General features: G+C 33.6%; 1 protein-coding gene across 1 annotated transcript in view; it reads left to right on the forward strand.

The window, feature by feature from the left end:
• Positions 1-12,466: 12,466 nt before the first annotated feature.
• Positions 12,467-24,010, forward strand: part of LOC117325962 (tyrosine-protein kinase Src42A-like) — a 36,906-nt gene continuing 25,362 nt past the window's right edge. Inside the window, exons 1-3 of the mRNA XM_033882499.1 lie at positions 12,467-13,039; positions 14,639-14,760; positions 15,642-15,805. Of these exons, the coding sequence (XP_033738390.1) occupies positions 12,636-13,039; positions 14,639-14,760; positions 15,642-15,805 (690 nt within the window). The 5' untranslated portion in view covers positions 12,467-12,635. The remainder of the gene's footprint in view (positions 13,040-14,638; positions 14,761-15,641; positions 15,806-24,010) is intronic.

Raw genomic sequence — 24,010 nt, forward strand, 5'->3', positions numbered from 1 at the left:
AGAAAAGATTCCTTAGGTTTGATATAAAGTTATGAATTAAATGCATTACCAAATGAATCGTCTAACCAGTATATGCTTGGCTGGATTTCTAAACCCAGAAACTGCTATCTTAACAAACATTTCCTTTTCATTATAATAAAAACATGTTAAAACTTTCAAAAATGGTCTCTACAAAATGTGATGTCTGCAGATAAAATTTACCAGATAACTGAAACCTGAAAACTGTGTTGAGGGACAGGATGCTGAGGTTTAGATATAAATTAACGACTATTTGGATAATGTAATTAATTGTTGTTTCTTGTAATGAACATACATCTCCTGGACTGAAGGTAGTCCATCCACCATACAGGCAGACATACAGACAATTTTATTCATATTTATAAATAAAGTCTCTTTTAATCATTTTCATTTCCATTAATTATGGTTCTTTTTTTATTTATTAAAACCTGTTTAATTAACATGCGTTTATATTATGAAAATATTAGTCCAAATGTAAAACAATTACCAATTCATTCTAGGGAATCATTGTAAAGACGATAAAAGTAAACGAACCCAATTAAGCCAGCCAGTTACTGTGGTGAATCATAGGAAATCCTCCCTTAATTTATTGATCCCAACTGTATCAACAGCCACAAGACCGGAAGACGAGAGACAGATATCTCCTACCATGCTGAAATTTAAGAAGAATGCCTTATCCCTTGTTGCTATAATATTTCTAATTTATATTCAATTCTCAAATACGAAAAAAGGACACTGGGCCTTTGCTTTTCAAAAGATACATGGTAAACATTTTAATTGCTAATACCAGCAATATTGTTTTGTCAAATATCAAAAGTTAAACAGGGTTCATTTAGAAGAGACCTAAGGCTAAGAGGACAGGAATTGCTAACATGGCTAGTAAGGAATACTGGTCATATCAGTAGCCAGATGAAACTTAAGAGGAAGATGCTCAAATGCTTCTAATGTATTTATTACTATTTAACACCTCCATATGTATAATGTTAAAGACTGGTCAAGGTCATTTATGGTGTTCTATCCTAGGTATATACTGGACAAATACCACTACCATGCATCTCCTAAAACTTGGAGAAAAATTATTCCCATAGATTTTTACTATTCTTGACCCCTATGAGTATGAAAATAATTCAATGTTATTAATAGGAGTGTTTTAAACACTCCATTCCATGTTCCTTGACTACCTAAACCTCTGCAGTCTGGATCTTAAAATGAAACTCTAGATGAATATTCTTCAAGCTTTGAGCATATCCAACTCCTGAAAATAGGTCAAAGTTACTCAATCCCAGCTACCTATTGGTCAGATATCAGTACCCAGATTCGTAAGAAACTTGAGAAAATGATTTTTTTCAAAAGATACACCTTTGGTATATGAAGGCAAGATTCTCAAAATGTACCTTTCATATGTATCTAACCCTTGTAACCCTGAAAAAAGTCAATTATCAATGTCATCTATATGAGGAAACATCTGTATCTCCTCCAAAATAACTCGGATCACAAAATCATAAGCTTTATCTCTCTTTTAAAACCAATGCCCCATTCCCAGGAGCTACCAAACAAAATGGAGTTACTCCCCATGTCATGCATTTGATTGTGTCAATGTCAAAATGATACGAGGCCATAACTTTTCTCAACCTATTCTGTGTAATGATTTTGATTTTGTTACAATATGAGAGTATTAAGTCCAATTATGACCAGAATATCATCCCAAGGTCAATCCTGAAAGCATGGATAAACACAACCCTTTATGACCACTAGTGATTACATAATGGGGACCATAACTGATGTTTACTCCTTATCTTAAATGCATGCATTGGGGTTTTATGCCTTCAATTCCAGGAATCACACTCACACAAACTCCAGAATTAATATAGTCCCATATTCCTTGTTATGCTTTAGCCCAATATGATTATCACTGTAGCCATTTACAAGGAATATGTTTTTGGGCAATAAACACAAAAAATATTCCAGTGATATTTAGACCAAATATGGCATAATCTATTCATCTTTTCAGAGAGAGATTTAGCTTTAACAAGAGATCCCAGAGGGATCTTGGCGCCCACCATTGAATGATCTTTATAGGTTCTATGTCAGATTGATCTTCTCTCTACTTTTCCCTTCATTTTACTAATCTGTGCAAATTGAGACATCCCTCCAGTACTTTTCAAACAAGAGAATCCTAGCTATATAAGAAATTTGAGATTAAACGATAATGGCTGTTTGTTTGCCAGGTTGTTTTTAGGACAGACTGGTCAAAAATGCAATACAAGGGACCAAGGGGAACCTACTTATGAAATTTGCGAAAGATCCCCTTCAGTACTTTGAGAAATAGAGATAACAAACTTCAATTGTCAAAATCTAAGATGGCGGTCTGTCGGCCATATTGTTTTCCAATTGATCTCAAATTGCAATGAGCATAACGAGGCACCAAGGGCAACCTCCATATGAAATTTGAGAAAGATCCCTTCAGTACTTTCTCAGAAATAGCGATAACAAATTTCAATCGTCAAAATCCAAGATGGCTGCCTGTCAGCCATGTTGTTTTCCGATTGGTCTCAAAACGCAATATGCATAACTAGGCACCAAGGGGAACCTACACATGAAATTTGAGAAAGATCCCTTCAGTACTTTCTGAGAAATAGCAATAACAAACTTCAATTGTCACAAGAGATCCCAGAGGGATCATGGCGCCCACCATTGAATGATCTTCATAGGTTCCATGTCAGATTGATCTTTTCTCTTTTTTTCCCTTCCTCTCACTAATCTGTATAAATTGATAAACATCCCTCCAGTGCTTTTTAAACAAGGACAACTTATATATGAAATTTGAGATTTGGCGATAATGGTTGTCTGTCGACAATGTTTTCAGATTGGTCCAAAAATGCAATACAAGGGACCAAGGAGAACCTACCTATGAAATTTGAGAATGATCCCTTCAGTACTTCCTCAGAAATAGCAATAACAAACTGCAATTGTCAAAATCCAAGATGGCTGCCTGTCGGCCATCTTGTTTTACGATCGGTCCCAAAATACAATGTGCATAACAAGGCACCAAGGGCAACCTACAATGAAATTTGAGAAAGATCCCTTCAGTACTTTCTCAGAAATAGCGATAACAAACTTTAATGGTCAAAATCCAAGATGGCTGCCTGTCGGCCATGTTGTTTTCCGATCGGTCCTAAAATACAATATGCATAACAAGGCACCAAGGGGAACCTACATATGAAATTTGAGAAAGATTCCTTCGGTACTTCCTCAGAAATAGCGATAACAAACTTCAGTTGTCAAAATCCAAGATGGTTGCCTGTCGGCCATGTTGTTTTCCGATCAATCTCAAAATGCAATATGCATAACTAGGCACCAAAGGGATCCTACATATAAAATTTGAGAAAGATCCCTTCAGTACTTCCTCAGAAATAGCGATAACAAACTTCAATTGTCAAAATCCAAGATGGCTGCCTGTCGGCCATGTTGTTTTCCGATTGGTCCCAAAATGCAATATGCATAACTAGGCACCAAGGGGAACCTACATATGAAATTTGAGAAAGATCCCTTCAATACTTTCTCAGAAATAGTGATAACAAACTTCAATTGTCAAAATCCAAAATGGCTGCCTGTCGGCCATCTTGTTTTCCGATCGGTCCCAAAATGTAATATGCATGACTAGGCACCAAGGGGAACCTGCATATGAAATTTGAGAAAGATCCCATCAGTACTTTCTCAGAAATAGCGATAACAAAAATTGTTTACAGACGGACGGACCACGGACCACGGACGCAGGGCGATTTGAATAATAAAAATGTTTACTTTGTCCATTTCAAAATGTATGTCACTATATATATAGGGGTTACACCCACTTTAAAATTAAAATGCCTTCCATGATGGTTTCAGGACAAACTTGGTAACAACCAGCACTTCAGGACCAGAAGGATTTTGAAGATAAGATCATTGCCTAAGTTAGTCAACCACCATCAGGAATAAAGTCTAAAATATTCGAAATAAAAATGAGGGTTAAAAGCCAACCGATTCTTTTGGAATAGTTGTCTTTTTAAGGCTGACATACACCCAGCCCTCACAGCTGGAATCAACCCCTCATCCTAAAAAAGGCCTTTCCTTTGGTCATCTATTTTCATTGTCTCAGGAATGTAGCATAACATTGAGTTGTTAGAATTCAATCATATGTTCAGGAAATGTTTTGGGTTCGCAGATTACATGTGCAACAGGAGAAGGAAAAAATGTAGAAGCCAGACTGGGGTTCAAACCCTGGGACCCTCTGAACTCTAGACGGACACTCTACCACTGAGCTACCTGGTCGTCGATGATCGACCCAGTCCAGTTCCGCTACACATGTATATCTATACTGTACTAAAGACAGATGGACAACATAATAAATAGTAAACATTTGGATTAGCTTAACTAAAAATTCACCACCTCTTATCAAAGCTCCTCTTTCCTCTTTAGACCAATTAAGACAATAAAAGCCATTGAAACATGCAAGAAAAGCAATAGAAATTTGTATTACATAAAAAAAATGTAGGTATCATACAGTATGGCCATCGTTTTATGGAAATGCTTTTCATAGCATCGTTTAAAATCATACCTTGGTAAATATGTCAAAAACATATTTGGAAAATGAAAATGACATCAGGAAGAAAGCAGCTTGGTGTGAAACAAACTTTTAGAGTATATAATTTGTTACAAGGGGGATAACTCTTATAACCTTGTCTGAAAAAATATATAAATTTCCTTTCCTACAAACTACAAAGATCACTTTTGAGATTTTGTTCTAACTTAATTAATAGTTACATGTACTAGTCTGCATATATAATTTAAACCGAATATGCTAAGTAGGCCTATATCTAAGCTAAGTTTTGCCTACACTCACATTATTTAAAAAAAAAAAAAACTTTGATTACACAAAAACTTTCTAAACTTTTAAATTCGCACGAACAGATCGGGTTTAAAGCAAAATTTTCGATTAGAATATTGTATCAATGAATTTCATCAATGAATTTGAAAACATCAGTTGGCTTTGGTAACTCTTTTGTGTGAGAAGTGTGTGGAAATGGCAGGTGGCCAACCGAAAGAGAAAGTAGGATTACATGAGAGAAAACGTTATTTAGAATTTATATTTGCAGTGACAACGAATGCAAGTAAATTAACCCGTTTCAACCTTGAATTATCGATGTTCCCTCTTCTTCTGTCTATTGCTATTCTGTTGTTATCTTCTAAAACACACTTCTTTCCTGAACAGTGTTGCAAAGTTTGAGCTAATCGGTAATCCGGGTAGTTTCCGGTTTGATCATTAATCTAACCGCCGGTAAGGCTACGGATTGGTAATATCCGGAATATTTATTGTCCGAGCGTTCCAATGACTTTTGAAACAGATAAAAGTAGTGTACCGTACTACGTGTGTTAACTTATGCTATGCTATGTAATTGAGTATCTACATATTGAAAATTTTTGAAATTACTCAAATACATCAAAAATAAAGCCCAAGCATTTAAGATTTTTCATGCACGTCCCCGGTTCATTAAATATTTATTGTACTGTTATTAAATGCAAATTTCCTATGGTTTATTTTTATAGATTATTATCAATATGAATTAGTAAAGAAGGTTTGATAAAGAATATGTAGCGACTTAAATAGAATTACTTATTTGTCTAACTGTAATCGATGTGGCTTCTATATAATACAGAGTTTTTAAATACTTTTTTTTACATTTATAGAAATGAATGTGATGATAATATTTTGTACTGAGACCCGGAAAATCACGTTGACATTGCCAATTCATTTTTAAACCAGTTGTGCACTGCATTCATTTTGATTTAGAAATTGTTTGTCTTTTATATTGTTTCAAACGCCCACGCCGGGTACGCATTGTTCCATTCTTTATATATCTATGTCTCAGAGACCTATATACTAGTATATAGGTCTCTGTATGTCTGTTATGTTGCCAATAAAATGTGACATGTTCATATTTAAACAAAGAGGGTAGCTTGACCACTTTGAGGGCGGGGCCGAAAGGGCAGCCAAAGATACATTCAACAACCAAACAGTCTAACGGAATCGCATTATTCAATATTGATTTAAATAATAATGGATACAGTATACTACTCAATTTCTTTATTAACGAACTTAAGTCCACATGAGACAGGGACATTACACATAAACACAGAACAGACGAGTCAACAGGTTAATGGACATTCATGTCGTTATCGAGATCATATTTTAACAGAACATACATGTAATATTCAATTCAATTCAATTCAATTCAATTCAATTCAAATTTTATTCATAGTCGGTATATATTATAAACCTACCACACGTTATACTAAAATTGACAATATTAGTTTTGCTGGCAAATTTGCGCACCACATATAATGGATAAAAACGTATGTACATAGTATCTAAATAAATTTTTTTTTTAATTTTAGACGAGTTTAAAACACTGTCCTTTTGAATGTTTTCATTATTCACCAACCATAAAAACTGCACATTTTGGATAGATCCTGGTCCTTGATCAATTAAAAGAACATATGTCGGTACTCATATGTCGGCGGGGAACGACTGATTTTGTGATCGACGACTGTGTTATTCATTTGTTTAGCATTGAAATTTGTTTTCAAGTAGTTTTTGTAGTTTGAAAAATAAAACTTTTCGCTACTGTGAATGGATCTCCCAATCCCCTTAGAGTTTGCTGGATGATTTAGATATGTTGCCATATGTATCAACTAATCCATTTGCTTTCAATTTTTGAACATGACGTTTCTCTTTTAGAAAAAAAGAAGAGATGCCGCTTTTTACTTTTCTTTAGGTTAAAGAACCCCACAATAGTAATGACTACGTTCACTTTGAGTTATTATACATCCACAGAAAACAAGGACACTTTATTTTAACGAAATCGGAAATTATTTTAAGGTTCCAAATTATAGACTAAACAGTACTCGATCTTCCTTTTTAATTACCATTAACTTTACTTTCTTGAAAAGGTTTAAAACTTTGATTTCACATCCAGTAAATCACCAAAAAGCACCTTCTTTCTAGAGTTTTGAGGAAAGAAAATTAAATGTTTTCCATATACTTAGTTGGGGTACAAATGTAGTTCATTCAACTATGATATTTTTAGAATGTTCGTGTGGAAATCCCTGTAAGAATGCCTATCATTTCTTTTTCATATGTCTTTAATATCATATAAAAACAAACCCTCATTTTCTCTTTACAAAAAAATTAATCTGGAGGTTGTCGTTGATTTTAATTTCTGCTCCAAGGAAATGAAAATCTATCGATAGATGTAAACTCGTTTCGATCTTGCATAAAAAAGTGTTTGTAATGTATAACAAAAAAATGGCAATTTTATAGCAAGATTGTATCTGAAAAATGTGTCAACATTTGAGACTTCTAGCTGTCAGTCGAGGAACGGAGGTCCGCGGATGCTGGCACTCCAGCCACTGTAGGTGGGGATAACGAGCCTCCTAGTACTTCTGACAGTGGTGTTCAGCTGTCAGTCAAGGAACGGAGGCCCGACAAAGTTGTCACTGGACAACCTAGCACCACCGAGGTGCCACCCACTGATGCGGTTAGTAGCGGAAGCGTACCTTGTAGTACTTCCGCCACCGATGAGCAGTCATCGGTCAATGAACGGACACCTGCTGAGGTTTCCTCGGATACATAGGACAGGCAGGAGAGTGTGACAATTATGTCATGGAATGTTTGTAGGGCAGTTTGTGAAAAACTTGAAGATCCAAAATTTGTTGAAAATGTAAATATGTATGATATAATTTGTCTATATGAGTGCTGGGTTAAGCCTGACGATGACATAACACTGCCTGGTTACTGTTCATATACTTTTCCCCGTATTAATGCAAAAGGGGGTGGGATACTAATTTATGTTAAAAATGGTTTGAATGAAGTTTGTACAGTTGTTGATAATATTTTAGATTGCATTGTGATTCTGAAGTTGAAAGGCATCGGTGAAATTGAGGCTAAACGTGATACTTACGTATTTGCATGCTACTTCCCACCTATAAACAGCACCTTTTATGATAAGAATGATATAGATCCATTTATATGTCTAGAAGAATGTGTATCTAAGTACAATACACATGGTGATATTGTTGTAACGGGTGATTTTAATAGTAGAACTGGGGAGGCTGATGATTTTATTAGATGTGATCGAATAGGGGAATTTGCTGCGGAGATGTTATCAAATATTTTTAATTATATACCAGATGTGAATATGCCCAAGCGTTTGAGTGTAGACAAACAGGTAAATCAGTTTGGTAGAAAGTTATTGGAAGTTTGTAAATCAACCGGTCTTAGAATTGTTAACGGCAGACATCCTGGGGATCCCAAGGGAGACATTACATTCTATAACAGAAACGGAACTAGCCTCATTGATTATGTTTTAGTTCTAGACAATAAGGTAGATATTATTAAAACATTGAAGACAGGTGAGTTTAATACCTATTCTGATCATGCACCGGTTAGTTTTTCTTTGTGTAATAATTTTAAATTAGTTAAACGCGAAAAACAAAGTAATAATTTAAATGACAAGAGAGAAACAAGTGTAAAATGGAATGAAGAAAATAATAGTAGAATTTGTGAGGTATTACAAGAAAACATTGACAGACTGATACAGTCATGTAATACTACTAAATGTGACCAAGAAGGAATTGATACATGTGTAACAAATTTTACAAGTATTCTAAATGAGTTAATTGTTCCTCACTGTACCCATACAAGTAGCAAAAAAGGCACAGGTAAGCAGGAAAATGTTGTCAAGGGAGATAAGCCATGGTTTACAGATCCCTGTAAACAAAGATATAGAGATTATAAATATGCACTGTATACTTTTAATGTTTGTAAATCGACTGTGAACAGGGAAGCACTAGTAAATAAAAAGACGCTGTATAAGAAACTCGAATATAAGTTAAAAAGGGAGTATAAATGTCACCAAGGTGACATGATGAATTATTTAAGAAAGTACAACCCGAGAACATTTTACAAAACGTTTAGGAAACGTAAACATAGTAAGATAAACGATTTAAGTGTTGAGGACTTTTACAATCACTTTTGTTCATTAGGATCGAGTGAGCCCACAATAGACAGGGATGTATCAAACTTTCTTAATGATTATGGTGTGAATTCAGCTGATCTTCTCCCTCATGAACTAGATGTAGATATAACAGAGACTGAGATTCTGACTGCAATTAAAAAACTAAATACTAACAAAGCGTGTGGACAAGATGGTATTTTTAATGAATGTTTTATTAATTGTAAAGATATTTTAATGCCATGTTTATTGCTATTATTTAATAATATATTCAAGTCTGGTTATTTCCCGTCATCGTGGTCACTTGGTAATATAGTTCCCGTTTTTAAAAAAGGTGACGTTAATAACACAGATAACTATAGGGGAATTACCTTATTAAGTTGTGCGGGTAAACTTTTTACTGCTATTATAAATGAAAGACTTGTATCATTCGAAATGAAATATAATAAAGTAACAGACGCCCAGTTTGGATTTAGGAAAAACTCTTCTACAGTAGACGCCATTTTTGCTTTACAGTCTTTAGTTAATCGTACGTTAAAAAAGAAAAAACGTCTCTATTGTTGTTTTATAGATTATACAAAAGCATTTGATTTTATCAACAGACAGAATCTATGGTATAAAATGATAAAGGAAGGTGTAGAAGGAAAACTTCTTAAAGTTATAAGATCATTATATAAAAATGTGAAATGTTGTGTTAAATATAATGGTAATCTATCAGATTTTTTTGAGATAGATAACGGATTATTTCAGGGGGAAATATTATCACCCCTTTTGTTTGCTATATATGTTAATGATTGTGAAATGCAATTTATAGTAGATAATTGCCCATCTATTGAAATACAAGATATAAACATGTTTTTACTTATGTATGCTGACGATATGGTGATTATATCTGAAACACCAGAGGGTTTGCAAACAATGTTAAACTCTCTTGCCAATTACACAAAAAAATGGGATTTGACGGTAAATACTGGGAAAACTAAAATTGTCGTGTTTAGAAATGGAGGGATACTAAGAGGGAATGAAATATGGACATACGAAGGAAATAGATTGGATGTTGTCGACCAATTTAATTACCTGGGTGTGCTATTAAATTTTAACGGGAAATTCAAACAAACTCAGAAGCAAGTTGCTGACCAGGGGAGAAAAGCATTGTTTGCACTTTTAAATGTTTGTAGGAAAAATTATTTTAATATTGAAACAAAACTAGCAGTATTTGATACTTATGTAAATAGTGTTTTAAATTATGGAGCAGAAGTTTGGGGCTTCCATACTGCTCCGGATATTGAAAAACTGCATGTGAGATTCTGCAAGCAAATACTAGGATTACATAATAAAACTAGTAATGTTATGGTGTATTATGAACTGGGAAGATATCCCTTACAAATTATTAGAAAATTTAGAATATTCAAATATTGGATAAAACTGAGAAATGTAGAAAATTGTATACTTAGGTCATGCTATGACGATATGCTTTGTAATAATGACATATGGTTAATGAGTGTAAAACAAGAATTATACAGAATTGGTCTTGGAAATGTGTGGGAATCTTCCAGTGTAAGTAATAACACTTTTTATATTATAAAAGAACGTCTTTGTGACATATTTAGACAAGAATGTTTTGAAAAAATTAAATCTTCTCCGAAAGGAGCATTGTACCAATATGTGTGTAACTTTGGTCTCCAGTATTACTTATCAAAATCTGTAAATATAATTTATTTAAAGCAAATATGTAAAATTCGATTGTCTGCACATAAGCTAAATATCGAGTGTGGCAGATATAACAGAATCGAAAGACAAAACAGATTATGTACATTATGTGACTTGAATGATGTCGAAGATGAGTTCCATTTCATTTTGAAATGCCCCTGTTATATTGACATAAGGATAAAATTGATTAAGAAATATTATGCAAGACATCCAAGCATGTATAAATTAATTCAACTTCTTACGTGTGAGAATTTGTCGGAAATAAGAAATCTTGGCAAGTATTTGTTACAAGCAAACAAAAGGAGATCTGAGCTGATTACTGCGACATAGTGTTTACTCTCCACTGTATGTGAGGGTGTGTGTGGCGGGGTGTGTGTGTGTGTGGCGGTGTGTGCGAGTGTGTGCGTACGCGTGTATAACTGTTGTTGTCTTTGTATTATGTTGTTCTGTATATATGTTATAACTGATAAGTCCGCTGACTTAAAGTAATAAAGAACTTGAACTTGAAAAGTAGATTTGAAAAAATGGCCCATTTGGCGGTCATTTTGAAAATGGCTGTTTCTTGCATTTTGTGCGAGGCTCACATTTCACATTTTTAACTATTTTCACTAAAACCATTATTGTGTTGGCAATTTCGAATGTTTCTAATTCATTTTTGCTGTAAAACGCTGTACAAGTAATAGTAAACAACAAAGTGGAATATTGCACAGGTTTTGTATTTTATTTTTTTATTTAAACTGGAGCACTTCAGATATTCTCCCGATAAAAGGACAAAAAAATTAAGCACACTGACCCCACATTTTGTATCAGTTTAAGGAAGAAAAAACCTTTTCGGATCTGCAATATATCTTTAAAAGTTTGTCAGCAGAACCTTTTATATAAAGCGTTAAATCTAGCAAAAATGACCAAAAAAAATGGGTATCTTATACTTCAAAATTTAGGGGTGGAGTTGCATAATTGCTATTTTGATTAAAAATAAATTGGCTAGATCAATTTAACTTCTTACTTTCACAAGAAAATGCTAGTTTTGTCAATTCCAAGATCAATCATACAAATCTCATGATATACTTTTAAGATATTGCGTTGATTTGTTGTATATTGACAAAAGAAAAAGGAATTCACGTAAATCAGAGTATGTAAAATTCTAATCTTTGATCAACAATAGCTCAAAAACAAGAACACCAGTTCACATGATTTTCTTTTAATTTTTTTTTTTTTTACATTTCTGTATTTCCCCCCTTTTTCGTAGTTATTTTATTGGTGAATTTGATTTAAGTAATTTGATTTCATGCAGATAAACAAAATGTTTGAAAGTTCCCGTAAAACATAACTTGACGCAACTGTTTACGCCCGATACCTCGCCTTAATTTTAGTTGTAAAACATGTTTCTATTGGCTAACGGAACGGGTATCCGGCACCGGAAATGATTTCTTGGCCAATCTCCGTCAACGTATCATTAGCGATCGAAACGGGCACCTGCCTGGTAATTCGGTTTATTTGCGTATGAATAAATTGTAATAGAAATATTCATACCGTCTAAATGTAAGTGGCAATGAATATGCAAACTTGATAATTGAAGTAACATTATAAATACAGATTATGGAATAAATTTCATCATTACAAATGCATGTTATTTATCAATCTACGTAGAACTATTTTTCTATGCGTAGTACTGTCTTGGGTGTTGTACGGTTTTCATCATGTCTGGTAATCATTCAAGATGATGAGAAGAAAACTGACCCGGAGTAACGATATTCCTGATAATATAGGTATTAGGGAGTGATGTAGCCAAACAAATGTTTTAGGTGGGTAGATCCAGTTTCATTCTGTGGATTAAGATTACAAACTGACGTGATGGGGAATTGTTTACGGCGAGACAACACAAGCAATGTCCCTGGTACTCAGACGACTCCCCAGCACAAGGCTGCACAGGAACTGTCAAATGGGACCCCCACTGTCCCCATCCCTGTTGCATTGTCCACCCCGCCCCCATCTACAAGCCCTATAGTGTCTATATCATCCACCCCACAGGCGGAGCCATCGAGTGAAACCACCCCGACCACCACCAAAGTGTTCGTAGCATTGTATGACTACGATGCTAGGACTGCGGAGGACCTCAGCTTCCGGAAAGGAGAACATTTAGAAATTATTAACGATACACAGGGTGACTGGTGGTATGCTCGATCAAAAACTACACAAAACGAGGGATATATCCCTTCTAATTATGTGGCTAAGTTGAAGAGTTTGGAATCAGAACCGTAAGTAAACATTACGTGGATTATATTTTTGGAATCGTACATATGTATATAATACACAGTAAACTGCATACAGTAGTTTGGTTTTGTGTTTTAACGTCCTATTATCAGTCATATAAAGACGGAATAAACAGTGTAAGAAGAATGTAATTGTCTTGTAGGCCGATTTATTTTAATTGTATTTCAGAATGCTGTTGAATGGTCGCAAATGTTATTTAGGTCACTGAAAGGAACTTGTTTGTATATTGTTAAAACCATTTTAATTTACATGTAAAGTATAACTTACTGTGATGCTGACTGCATAGTTTTTGTACTTGAAAGTCAAAATGTCATGCGTTTTCAGGCATATATTATAGCTTACTTAATTACTGCTAGTGCTCTATTTACACAACTAATCAAAGTGGACTACCGTTCTTACTTCATTTAAGTACAGTTTCCTTATGAATGATATATTTGCAACACTGATTTCAGAAAGCATTTCTTGATTTCATTATCATGTGAAAACTTAAAACTGCTGTCATATATCCACTACATAGCCCGTACAACTGAAAGAAATAGCTAGGAACGCTTTATTTTTCACAGCATTTCAATTTACTATAGGAGAATTTGATGGTGTTGTGTAGCTGACTAGTCCAGTTTCTCTTCTTACATTCATGTTTTTCCCGACTATAAATTTGTTTAGGCCCCAGGTGTATTGCTCAATTTTCCCAATGATGTAATTATTAAGTCAGAAAAAATCTAAAATCTTTGATTCATTTACTGTGAAATATATTGAGGACACAAAATCCGACAGTCTGTATCCTGTCTCTCATCAACTCCTAACACCCTCATTTAATTTGATACATTTCCTCTACAAAAAAAAAAATCACATTTTCCACCAGGTGACATTTTCCTAAAATGACCAGGAACAGTGCCATTTCTGTCATAGAAGATCCATAGTGGCACCAGAGAGTAGATGGGTGGGTTCTGTATGATTGTTAGTGCCCATTTACCTATGAAAAGATTGTGCCATTGAATTGTCTTGCTGTGTAAAAAGGATGTTTACAGCTATCCTGTAATAAAACTACGGCCTTTTTCAAGGATCCTGATGGATATAAGCAATATATGTATATATAACACGAGACAGTCCCCAGATTTCAAAGCATTGACATCAATACAGTAAATACTTACCATAGTTTTTTAAATTATACTTGTATCATTAATCATATATATATACATTAAAAACCTTAACAAGATCATAAAGTTTCCGTTGAGATGAGATGGGATGTAAACCAATGGTGGATGCCAAAAGTGCACTGCATATCATGATCACTTCAACCAGACAATTACCACTGTACCACAGCACCTTTACGGTTCATTGATGCATTCCTTATGATTACACACCACAAACTATCAAGGACATTACCCAGACATTGTAGAATATATGACTATAGTCGCAGAAATGAAATTGCAAGGTTACATGCACAACCAATAAATCTAAGCCGAGTCTCCTGGTAGAAAAATTGTGTGAGTCTTATTTGTTATTTAACTTGAATACAATTATTGTCCACTTATTTTCTTACAGTTAATTTCGACATTTTACTCTTCTCTTTTGTCTTTCAGTTGGTATTTCGGAAAGATTAAACGTGTTGAAGCTGAGAAAAAATTACTTTCGATAGAAAATGAACATGGTGCTTTCTTAATAAGAGACAGTGAAAGTCGTAGAAATGATTATTCCTTATCAGGTAAGCCAGTCACTTATACCAGTTTTTCCTGTCAGTTTTGTAATATTTTTCTTATTATAATGAGCTTGACAACAAATGATTTGATGTCATTTAATTTGTTCATTATATCTAACCTAAAAATACAAACCAAATTATATTTAATTGTCTGATAAATTATTGAAGTACATTAATTTAAAATCTTAATTTAAGATTTTAGATGAATGTGATGGAATGTTGTCTTCATTCTTCATTGAAGGTATACTCCCAATATATATGATAATTAAATACTTACATTTGTAAGAATGAAAACTTTTTTTGATCTACAGATAATTGTTAACTAGAATTATTAACATTGAGTATATATAAGTATTTACTAAAGTTCCATGCAGAGTTCCCCTGATTCCCAGTAATTCAGGGCAGTTGACCCTTGAGATTTAGCAATTTCAGAAGTCAAATCACTATTTCTCAGAAATGTGAAGGGTTTAAAACAAATATCAAATAGACATTTACTTCCAAGCCCAGAAGTCAAATTTGATTTTGGGGAATCAAAAACATACTCAAGGGTCAACTGACCTAGATGCCCTGTAATTATATAACTTGTAATATTAAGTAATTATGTACCTTGTAATATAAAGTAATTATTTAACTTGTAATATTAAGTAATTATGTCACTTGTAATATTAGGTAATTATGTAGCTTGTAATATTAAGTAATTATATATGTCACTTGTAATATTAAGTAATTATGTCACATGCAATTTAAGTAATTATGTCACTTGTAATATTTAGTAATTATGTAACTTGTAATATTAAGTAACTATGTCACTTGTAATATTAAGTAATTATGTAATTTGTAATATTAAATGAGTTGATCTTTAGTCCTAACTTCTTGTCTTTTTCCAGTACGTGATGGAGACACTGTCAAGCACTATAGAATAAGACAATTGGATGAAGGTGGTTTCTTCATTGCAAGACGAGTTACATTTAGAACATTATCAGATCTCACAGATCACTATAGTTCAGACCCTGATGGATTGTGTGTGAACCTTCGTAAACCCTGTACTCAGGTAGGTCATATTTTCATTCTTTTCTTTATCTAGTCATAGATTTTTTCCAGCTATTTCTGGTCAGTGTTACTTTGGCTGTATAGTGTATGATTTTGTTATATCAATTATTGTACATATCATTTTATTGTTCATATTCAAATACGATCATTGAACAGTTACATTAAAACCATATAAGTATACATGCACCAAAGGTTTGACCTTTAGAGAAAGTAAACTATTGTGTTACTTTTTCAATCATGAAACAAAAAATTAATTCATAAATATCAATGAATAATTTCTAGTTTTAAATGCTAGTAAAGCTGTGTTGCGAAGTCATGGCTAACCATATGAAAGTTAATTAGTGAAACGTAAGTGGATATATAAGTAGCCTGCTCCTGTGTACTATGTTAGACTCTTTAACGCAATCCAGCTCAGGAAGCTGGCATTGCATTTGGTCCTTGATGGTCTCAAGTGGTAACTTGACATACAGCTGTGGAAGGTGTCATCTCCTACGAGGATCCACTTCCTGTCACCACCCTCGGTACACGTGTAGTAAAGGGATATATCATATCACATAAAGGGATTAATGACTGTTGGGTCAGGTTGATCCACATACATGTATTGCTGATGGAATATAATTAAATGCAATACCAAGTTTAAATTTTTCTTATGCTTTTTTCATAATTTGCAAAATCAGCTTAGGGCTTATTCAGGGCCTAATTTGATATAAAAGACAATTAAAATAAAATCAGTTTACATTTACTCATATAATTTCAATCTCATTTCCCCGATGTTGAGAGAATTCCTGTTAGGTCAGATGTGTTTCTTTTGATGCTTAAATAGAAATAAAAAGTTAACACATTGCGAAGATTGTGAAAAACAGTAGGAGTATGATGATTTCTTTAATCATTATCAAATCTGAAATAACATGAAACATTTTATGAATGGCATGATAGCATTCTGTTGATGTGACAGCTTCCTGTATGTTGTTCAAAAAGGTAGCCACCAACTACTACAAGGAGACCCCAACACCATAACATGGAGGATTTTATATTTTGAATTTATTTCAATTTATTTATTCTGATTATGCATATTTGAGGGTGAGAGATTAATGTATTTATGAAGTTGATTCTTTTATCAAATACAGTTCAAACTTTATGTTTTCTTCCTGTTTCCAAATCTTAGGCAAAATGCAGTGACGTTAAGTCAAAAACAATGGTGCTTTCACGAAAAACAAAGCCTTCAGCATATGCATTTTGAAATAGGACAAACTAATAAATTTTGCTATGTATCCATAGCAACTCTAGTTTCTGTAGAGCTGTTGACAGGTTTGAGCCTGGTGACTTGTAAATTGAGCTGAAAGCAGTGCTGAAGCTAATCCATACTCAGCTTAGTTCTGTTGGAAGAGGTCAGGCAAATCCACACTGCTTATATACATAACAATGGTATTCAAGATCTGAATTTTTTATTTCATGTGTTGTATTATCAATACTTTTCACTTAAAAATAATGATACATTTGTCATTTGTAAAACAGAATTAATGCAGAGCAGGCTAGGGATATGAAGAATGGTGTTATGGAATATGTGTAATTGATGCTGAATCATTCCAAAGATCAAACTGCTTGTTTAAGATTTTCCAGCATTTTGTTTTTAATTCTTAATTGAGCAGTATAAATTAATATCCTACAATGAATTAAAACTTGATATATTCTAGGAATGGACAGGATTGTTTTAATCTTTCAGTTTAATCAAACTTCTAATTCTATATATATGTGTCTATATATACTAAATTGCTAACCGGATAAATGTTATTGAGATAGCATTGATAGTTGAGCAGACAAATTTAATTAACAGTAACAAAAACCTCCTTTCTCTTTTTCTCCTACTGGTTAGATACTGGTATCATATTATTACTGATTTTAAAAATGCTTTCGTCTGTTATCAAAAGTTACTGAACGGTTTTTTTCAAATACTCTTATGCTACAGCCTTCTGTTTTTTAAAACAAACACCCACATATGTGTAAGCCAGACTAATAGTTTTACACCAGTCCCATCTGGTTAATATATATATATTGTAGAACGTTTTTCAGCAGCTGTCTGTATATACGTATATATCCTTTGATTTCCATTGCTTATAGCTGTAGTAAACATATGGTGTTGCATTCATAAATAGACCAAAATGTGATTTGCAACTTATGAAAAAAAAATGTGGAATATATCTCTAAACTTTGATTGAGTGTGGCAGATGTAAACTAATTGGTCTCCCTCCCCCCCCCCCCCCCCCCCCCCAAATTTTTTTTAACTTGTCTTCATTATTAGTGAGAGTTTGTTGTGATGATAACTAAAATGTAGCAATAAGAACTGCTCACATTTGAAGTTGTCAAAAACAGATCCCAGTTTTAGGATATCTACGGTATGAACAGCAGCTGTACCATGTTGGGCACCCGTCACACCCCATTAACCTTGCTCACCCTCCCCTGTTTATATGTTATGCTGGCTCAGATGTTTATAGTCCTGTATTGTAATAAACATTCATAAAAAGGGTTCAGAGCCCCACTTGGTATGTATGAATAAATTAACTGTGTGTTGCAGCAAGTCTGATGCATTTACTTCTGTCACTCTTCGTTTTATTCTGATCAAAATATTTCCTCAACACTTTTACCTTTATAGCTAGTGTAGCTGTTAACTTCTAAGTATATTACTAGGTAATATTTATATTACCGAGTTAATAAACCTTTATGCAAACTGTATCTGACACAAAACGGTGTCCCGTCCATAATGACTTTCAAAAGATAACTTTGATACTTAATACATCATATTCTAGTATTTTTTTGTTATAATTTTTACCATTTCCACAATTCAAGATTTGAGTTAGTTTTGTTAGTTTCACAGACAAATGTTTCAGCTTCACTGTTCATGTTGGTTCATATTGAAAGCAAATAGATTTACCATGAAATTTATATCTACTGTCAACGTTCAGTGTAATCTTAAGCTTTGTGAATGGAACCTATTTCTTTAGTAGAAAAATATCATCATTACTTAAACATACTTTTGGAGAAAAAGTATCCTGTATATGTAAATTATGTTAGACTGATCATGACCCCAGCTGTTTCTAGAATCTTGAGTATAAAGAAAACTTTTAAAAAATTATTTTTCATGGAGATTTCCAATTCTAGATTTTCAAACCATGGGTAGATATAAGCAACCAATAAAGGAAGAATATTGATTTGACAATTCCCTTGTAAGAACATAGAGGCTATAAGATATGTATAGTAGCTGTCTGTATATTATCTTTGACTGATGTCCTGAATTTCATCAGCAGAAGGTGCCATGTACTATGTACTAAATATCATGTGTGTACGATGGAACTTTGACACTAATGTCTGTTTTTTGTCAACATTGATTCAGATTTGAACACTTATGACTCTCTCTGACTTTTGTGTCCATGATGTAACAAGAAGCTTGATGATATATACTATAGTTTCTTATGATTATTTTGAATTGCTATCTCCAGTACTTAATTGATACTTTAATTTGCATTCTTGCAATTGTTGTGTAATTAAGCTAAAAGAAATTTGGATATCAGGGTCTGTAATAGCACTATAGTCTAAGTTACACACACATATATATATATATATATATATATAGTCTTTAAGATCTTTGGTAAGATGACTTTTGACCCAATGTTTGACCTGGATGATACGGTTCACATGCACAGCATACAGAACTTGTTATGTTGGAGTCTGCTTTTGATTTTGTGAGATAGGGACATGGTGTGTAATTAGCTGTGACCCTTACACAGAGATAAACCCAGGGCTAAACAAAACACAGTTTCAAGGTCATTTTCCTGTACAACTGATGTTGAGAAAATTCCTTTAGGTCAAATATGTTTCTTTTGATGCTTTAAAAATAGAAGTCTACATACTTATAAAGATTGTGAGAAACTGTAAGTGTATGTTGATTTCCATAATCATTATTAGATCTGAATTGCATGCAATGAAATATTTTATGAATGGCATTATAGTATTCTGGTGATGTTGATTTATTACCAAACTTATATGACTCAATGACATTTATTTTATACCAGCTTGTTCCTCGACATAGAACATGTATACAAGTTGTCACAAAAAGCCATGTACAGCATCACACTTTACTTTTGAGAGAAACAGGAAATGCTGTAATTATTTTAAATAGCAGGTGACCATAACCTTCATAGGATCAATTGGGTATCCTAGCAAGGATTCCAGCAGGATTATTGATCTTTATCTGTTAGCTACTTAATAGTTCATTAGTCAGAGTTCCACAGTCCATTGTATTTGAATGTGGAGAATTAGAATTATGACAGATGTGTGTAAGTTCGTGCTTGACCATGGCCGGTGGCTAATGTTGTATAGAGTATCCCTATTCAGCTTCTGTCCCAAGAGCTCATGAGTGTAAAGTCGGCTGTATCTGCAGTTAATAGATATTCCATTTTAACAGGTCTGTTGATGTCCCCAGATATCATATATTAAGTCAGCTGCAAGTGTAATATTTTAAATGGAAATTGTTTTCTATGGTTGTCAAAGGACAATGCTTTCTCAATGCTATTTAGGGTCATGAAAGGTTGATGTTTACTGGCTATATATAGGTCATCAAAGGTCAATATATGCCTTACTTGAAATTTATTGTTTGCTTGAAGCTTAACTTTAACTTTAAATTTCTTACTTGGTAAATGAGAACTCCTTGTATAGGCAATGAAGGCTGATAATAGAGTCTATAGATGTACACAAGCATACCTTTTTTAGATTGGATTTCACAGATATAAACTTGTCTGTATATTCAGGAACAGTTATATATATTTTTCATCACAAGTTTACTGATGTTTACCGTTTTATATATACTTTATCACAAGTTTACTGGTGTTTAGAGGGATCAACATGAATGAGATCCAGAATCGATGGAAATGGACTAACTCGTTTTATACAATGTAGTGCTGCTGTAGACATCGGCACAAACTGGTGAAACTTTGAACACTTTTGGTTCCTGACACTCACAGGATACCACATTTCTTGGTTGAGCCAAACAACAACACTACAATCGATCAAGAAGCCTTTTAGAGACCAGATTAAGGGAATAAGCGTAAAGAATACAGTTAACGATTGATTTTTGGTGTTGGCGTCTATTCTCTGAGTTTTCATGGTAGTATAGCATGCAAGCTGCAGGCAACATAGGGACAGTGTTTGGTTAGGAAAACAAGAGAAATTAGGCTAAATAAGGCAGTGTATTGATAAAAACCACATGACTGCTGATGAGATGTACTTTCTATGCATACATTACCCTTCTGTGTAGTCATCCCTAATGAGAAACAGACTTTGGTTACTGTTCTGGACTTGTACTAGATGGTAGAGATTACATTATCTGCTTTTAGCTATGTTTTGAAATTACAGATAAATAGGTGTTCTATAATTTCTAAGATAAGTTTTGATGACACAACAGTTTTTACTTGCACCCTATTTGTTTCAAATATCTTCTTAATCATATTTGGTAGCCACCAGCTACTACAAGGAGACCCTGCCTCAAAATGATATTGGCTGTTCATGGAGCAATTAATCCTATAAACAATCAAAATTAGTTGTTGGACTTTAAAACACATTAAAAGGTCATACTACATATTTGCTAAAGGAATGTATACATAATGCATGCATGCATGGTTTTAGAAATATATGCGAAAGTTCTGGTAAAAATAAAAACTAATGTAGGAGTTGGTCAAGTTAATTGAGTGTGTTAACTTTGAAAGTATCAAACATTCCCTATCAGTGCAGGGAGACAAGATAAGATCCAGACCTAGTTTTTGGGATGAACGGAGATGAAAAGTCATCCTAGTTCACCAGTAGTTGTGGAACGGTACACATATGTTTTGACTAAACCCTGAAGTAGGTAAGATGAAGAGAAGTAGCATTCTAAAGTTACCAGGAGTGGTTTGGGATATCATTGCAATTGTCTTTATCTTAGTTGGGTCACCTCACGTCAGTTAGTTGTGTTGTTGATTCTTTGTCTCTTCTAAATGACCCTATGAACCTTTATGTAAATGTGGAATATCCTTTTATACCTCCAAAAATACTCACACATATGACTAATTTATATCCCATCCGAAAAAATGACCCTATGAACCTTTATGTAAATGTGGAATATCCTTTTATACCTCCAAAAATACTCACACATATGACTAATTTATATCCCATCCGAAAAAATACTCTTCTTTTCATTAGGTATTTATTACTTGTTTGCCACTTTCCCTCGTCTCTCAAGTTTCATTAACAAAGAGTTATCGACAATTATTGACTAGTTACACATAGCTGGCTTAATATAAACCAACGAGAATTCCTGTATCACTTATCAGTGATATAATGACCCCAATGTTTACTGTTATAAAGAAGTTAACCTCAAACAAAAACCTTATCTATAGAAAAAACACCTTAACTTATTCTGTTTGATTCACAGGAGTCTTGTTCATGACCCTTGACCTTAATGGCATCACCTTAAGCTTGACCTAAGAAATTTAATTAAACATGAAATTGATCTGTGGAAATTTGAACTTTGCTTTCATTAATTGTAATCTTTGTTCAGCACGATTGAACTCTGGCTTCATTATAAATCACCTTTGTCCATGTTTCCATGTCATCAAGGGTCCATGGCTGAACAAGATAATAGGAAACCATATAAATTCCGTTGAAAACACATATTTACACATTACTACTGAGGCTGTCATGTTCAATTACAATGCATGCAACGTAAAGCTGCCTTGTGCATGCAACCATATAAAGCATATTTTTGGTCAAGTTTGGGGGTAAATTTCATCTCCATTTTTATTGGAAATAAATTTTGCATCTTATTTCCAATTTTTGTTGAAAAGTTCACAAAGAATAAAATCCTGATATGATGCACATAACACAATATGCCAATATACATATATCTACACTAATGTTTTCATCAAAAGAATAAAATTCCTAATACAAATACATGGATTATCCATAATCTTATTAAGCTTCAAGTCCAATTCCTTAAACATTAAAAATTAATTTGTTTGTATATATACATGTATATTAATACTGGAATCTATAAAAACATTTTACCATGCATATGTGTAATAGCAAAGACCTCTCGCTCTCAACACCAACATCCTACCACTAAGCTTAAGGCTAAAGGGAAATTCTCGTTAGTCTAAGTTAGTAATTATAAGGTGACTTATACTGTCCACTTTTACATATCAACAGGTAGTGAAATTTATCTGAAATTTATTTTATGACCAAGAATCGCTTAAAAGAATAACATCTATGTGTATATACCAATATTTCTAAAGTTTAGCTTCTTGTTTGTGGTTAAAAAGAGAAATGAATCATACTATCTTTCCATTCCTCCTCATCCTCCAATTATGTCACACCTGGATCATAACACGGGTTTAATTAAATCATCAGCCGCCTCAGGCACAGGATCTAGTGTGGACTTCTGGATGTCTGGTATAGTGGTCTGGATAACATACATTTCAGGTCAACCATATATATCAAAACGGAAAGTATTGTTTTGAGATTGAGATACAAAGCAATGTGACTCTTAAAACATACATTTATGTTTAAACATTTATGTTCTGTATATATACTTAGTATACCCATATGAATGGGAACTTTTTTATCTGATCATGTCAAATTTGTAGTTTCTGTGCGTATGCAGTTTCTGTACTAAATGTAAATTAATCTTTCAATATTTTCCGTCTTTTCAGATTAACAATGTTTAAATATCGTATTAGGTCCATTCAGATCAATATCTATTTTAGGTTATAGAAATGATCACGTCACCAAAATTAGAAAAAGACAGAGCGATCCATGTCTCGCCCTGTAGTCTGAGGGTGATTCATTTATCATGTATCTTATTAGTAAACTATCGAAACATAAATCCTGAAATGGGGAAATAATGGAGATTTCATATCTGAAATACCAATAATAGCTGACAAGATGTGATTTGGTTATCTGAGAGAAGATAGTGATATCTAATAACTTGATGACATGTCAAAACGTATTGATGAATTGAAGTATGTCAAAACTCAGTTATAAAGACATCAAAATCTACACATTTTTGAAATGGACAATTATTCTGTGCAACCAGTACAACAGACAGGAATTTAAACTGTCTTGTCCCTGATATAGTCAGTGATCCAGGTCAGAATATCTAGAGCTCTTCAAGGAGATTCAA

The sequence above is a fragment of the Pecten maximus genome, chromosome 4 (genome assembly GCF_902652985.1).
Source record: "Pecten maximus chromosome 4, xPecMax1.1, whole genome shotgun sequence".
In the NCBI taxonomy this organism is placed as follows: domain Eukaryota; kingdom Metazoa; phylum Mollusca; class Bivalvia; order Pectinida; family Pectinidae; genus Pecten; species Pecten maximus.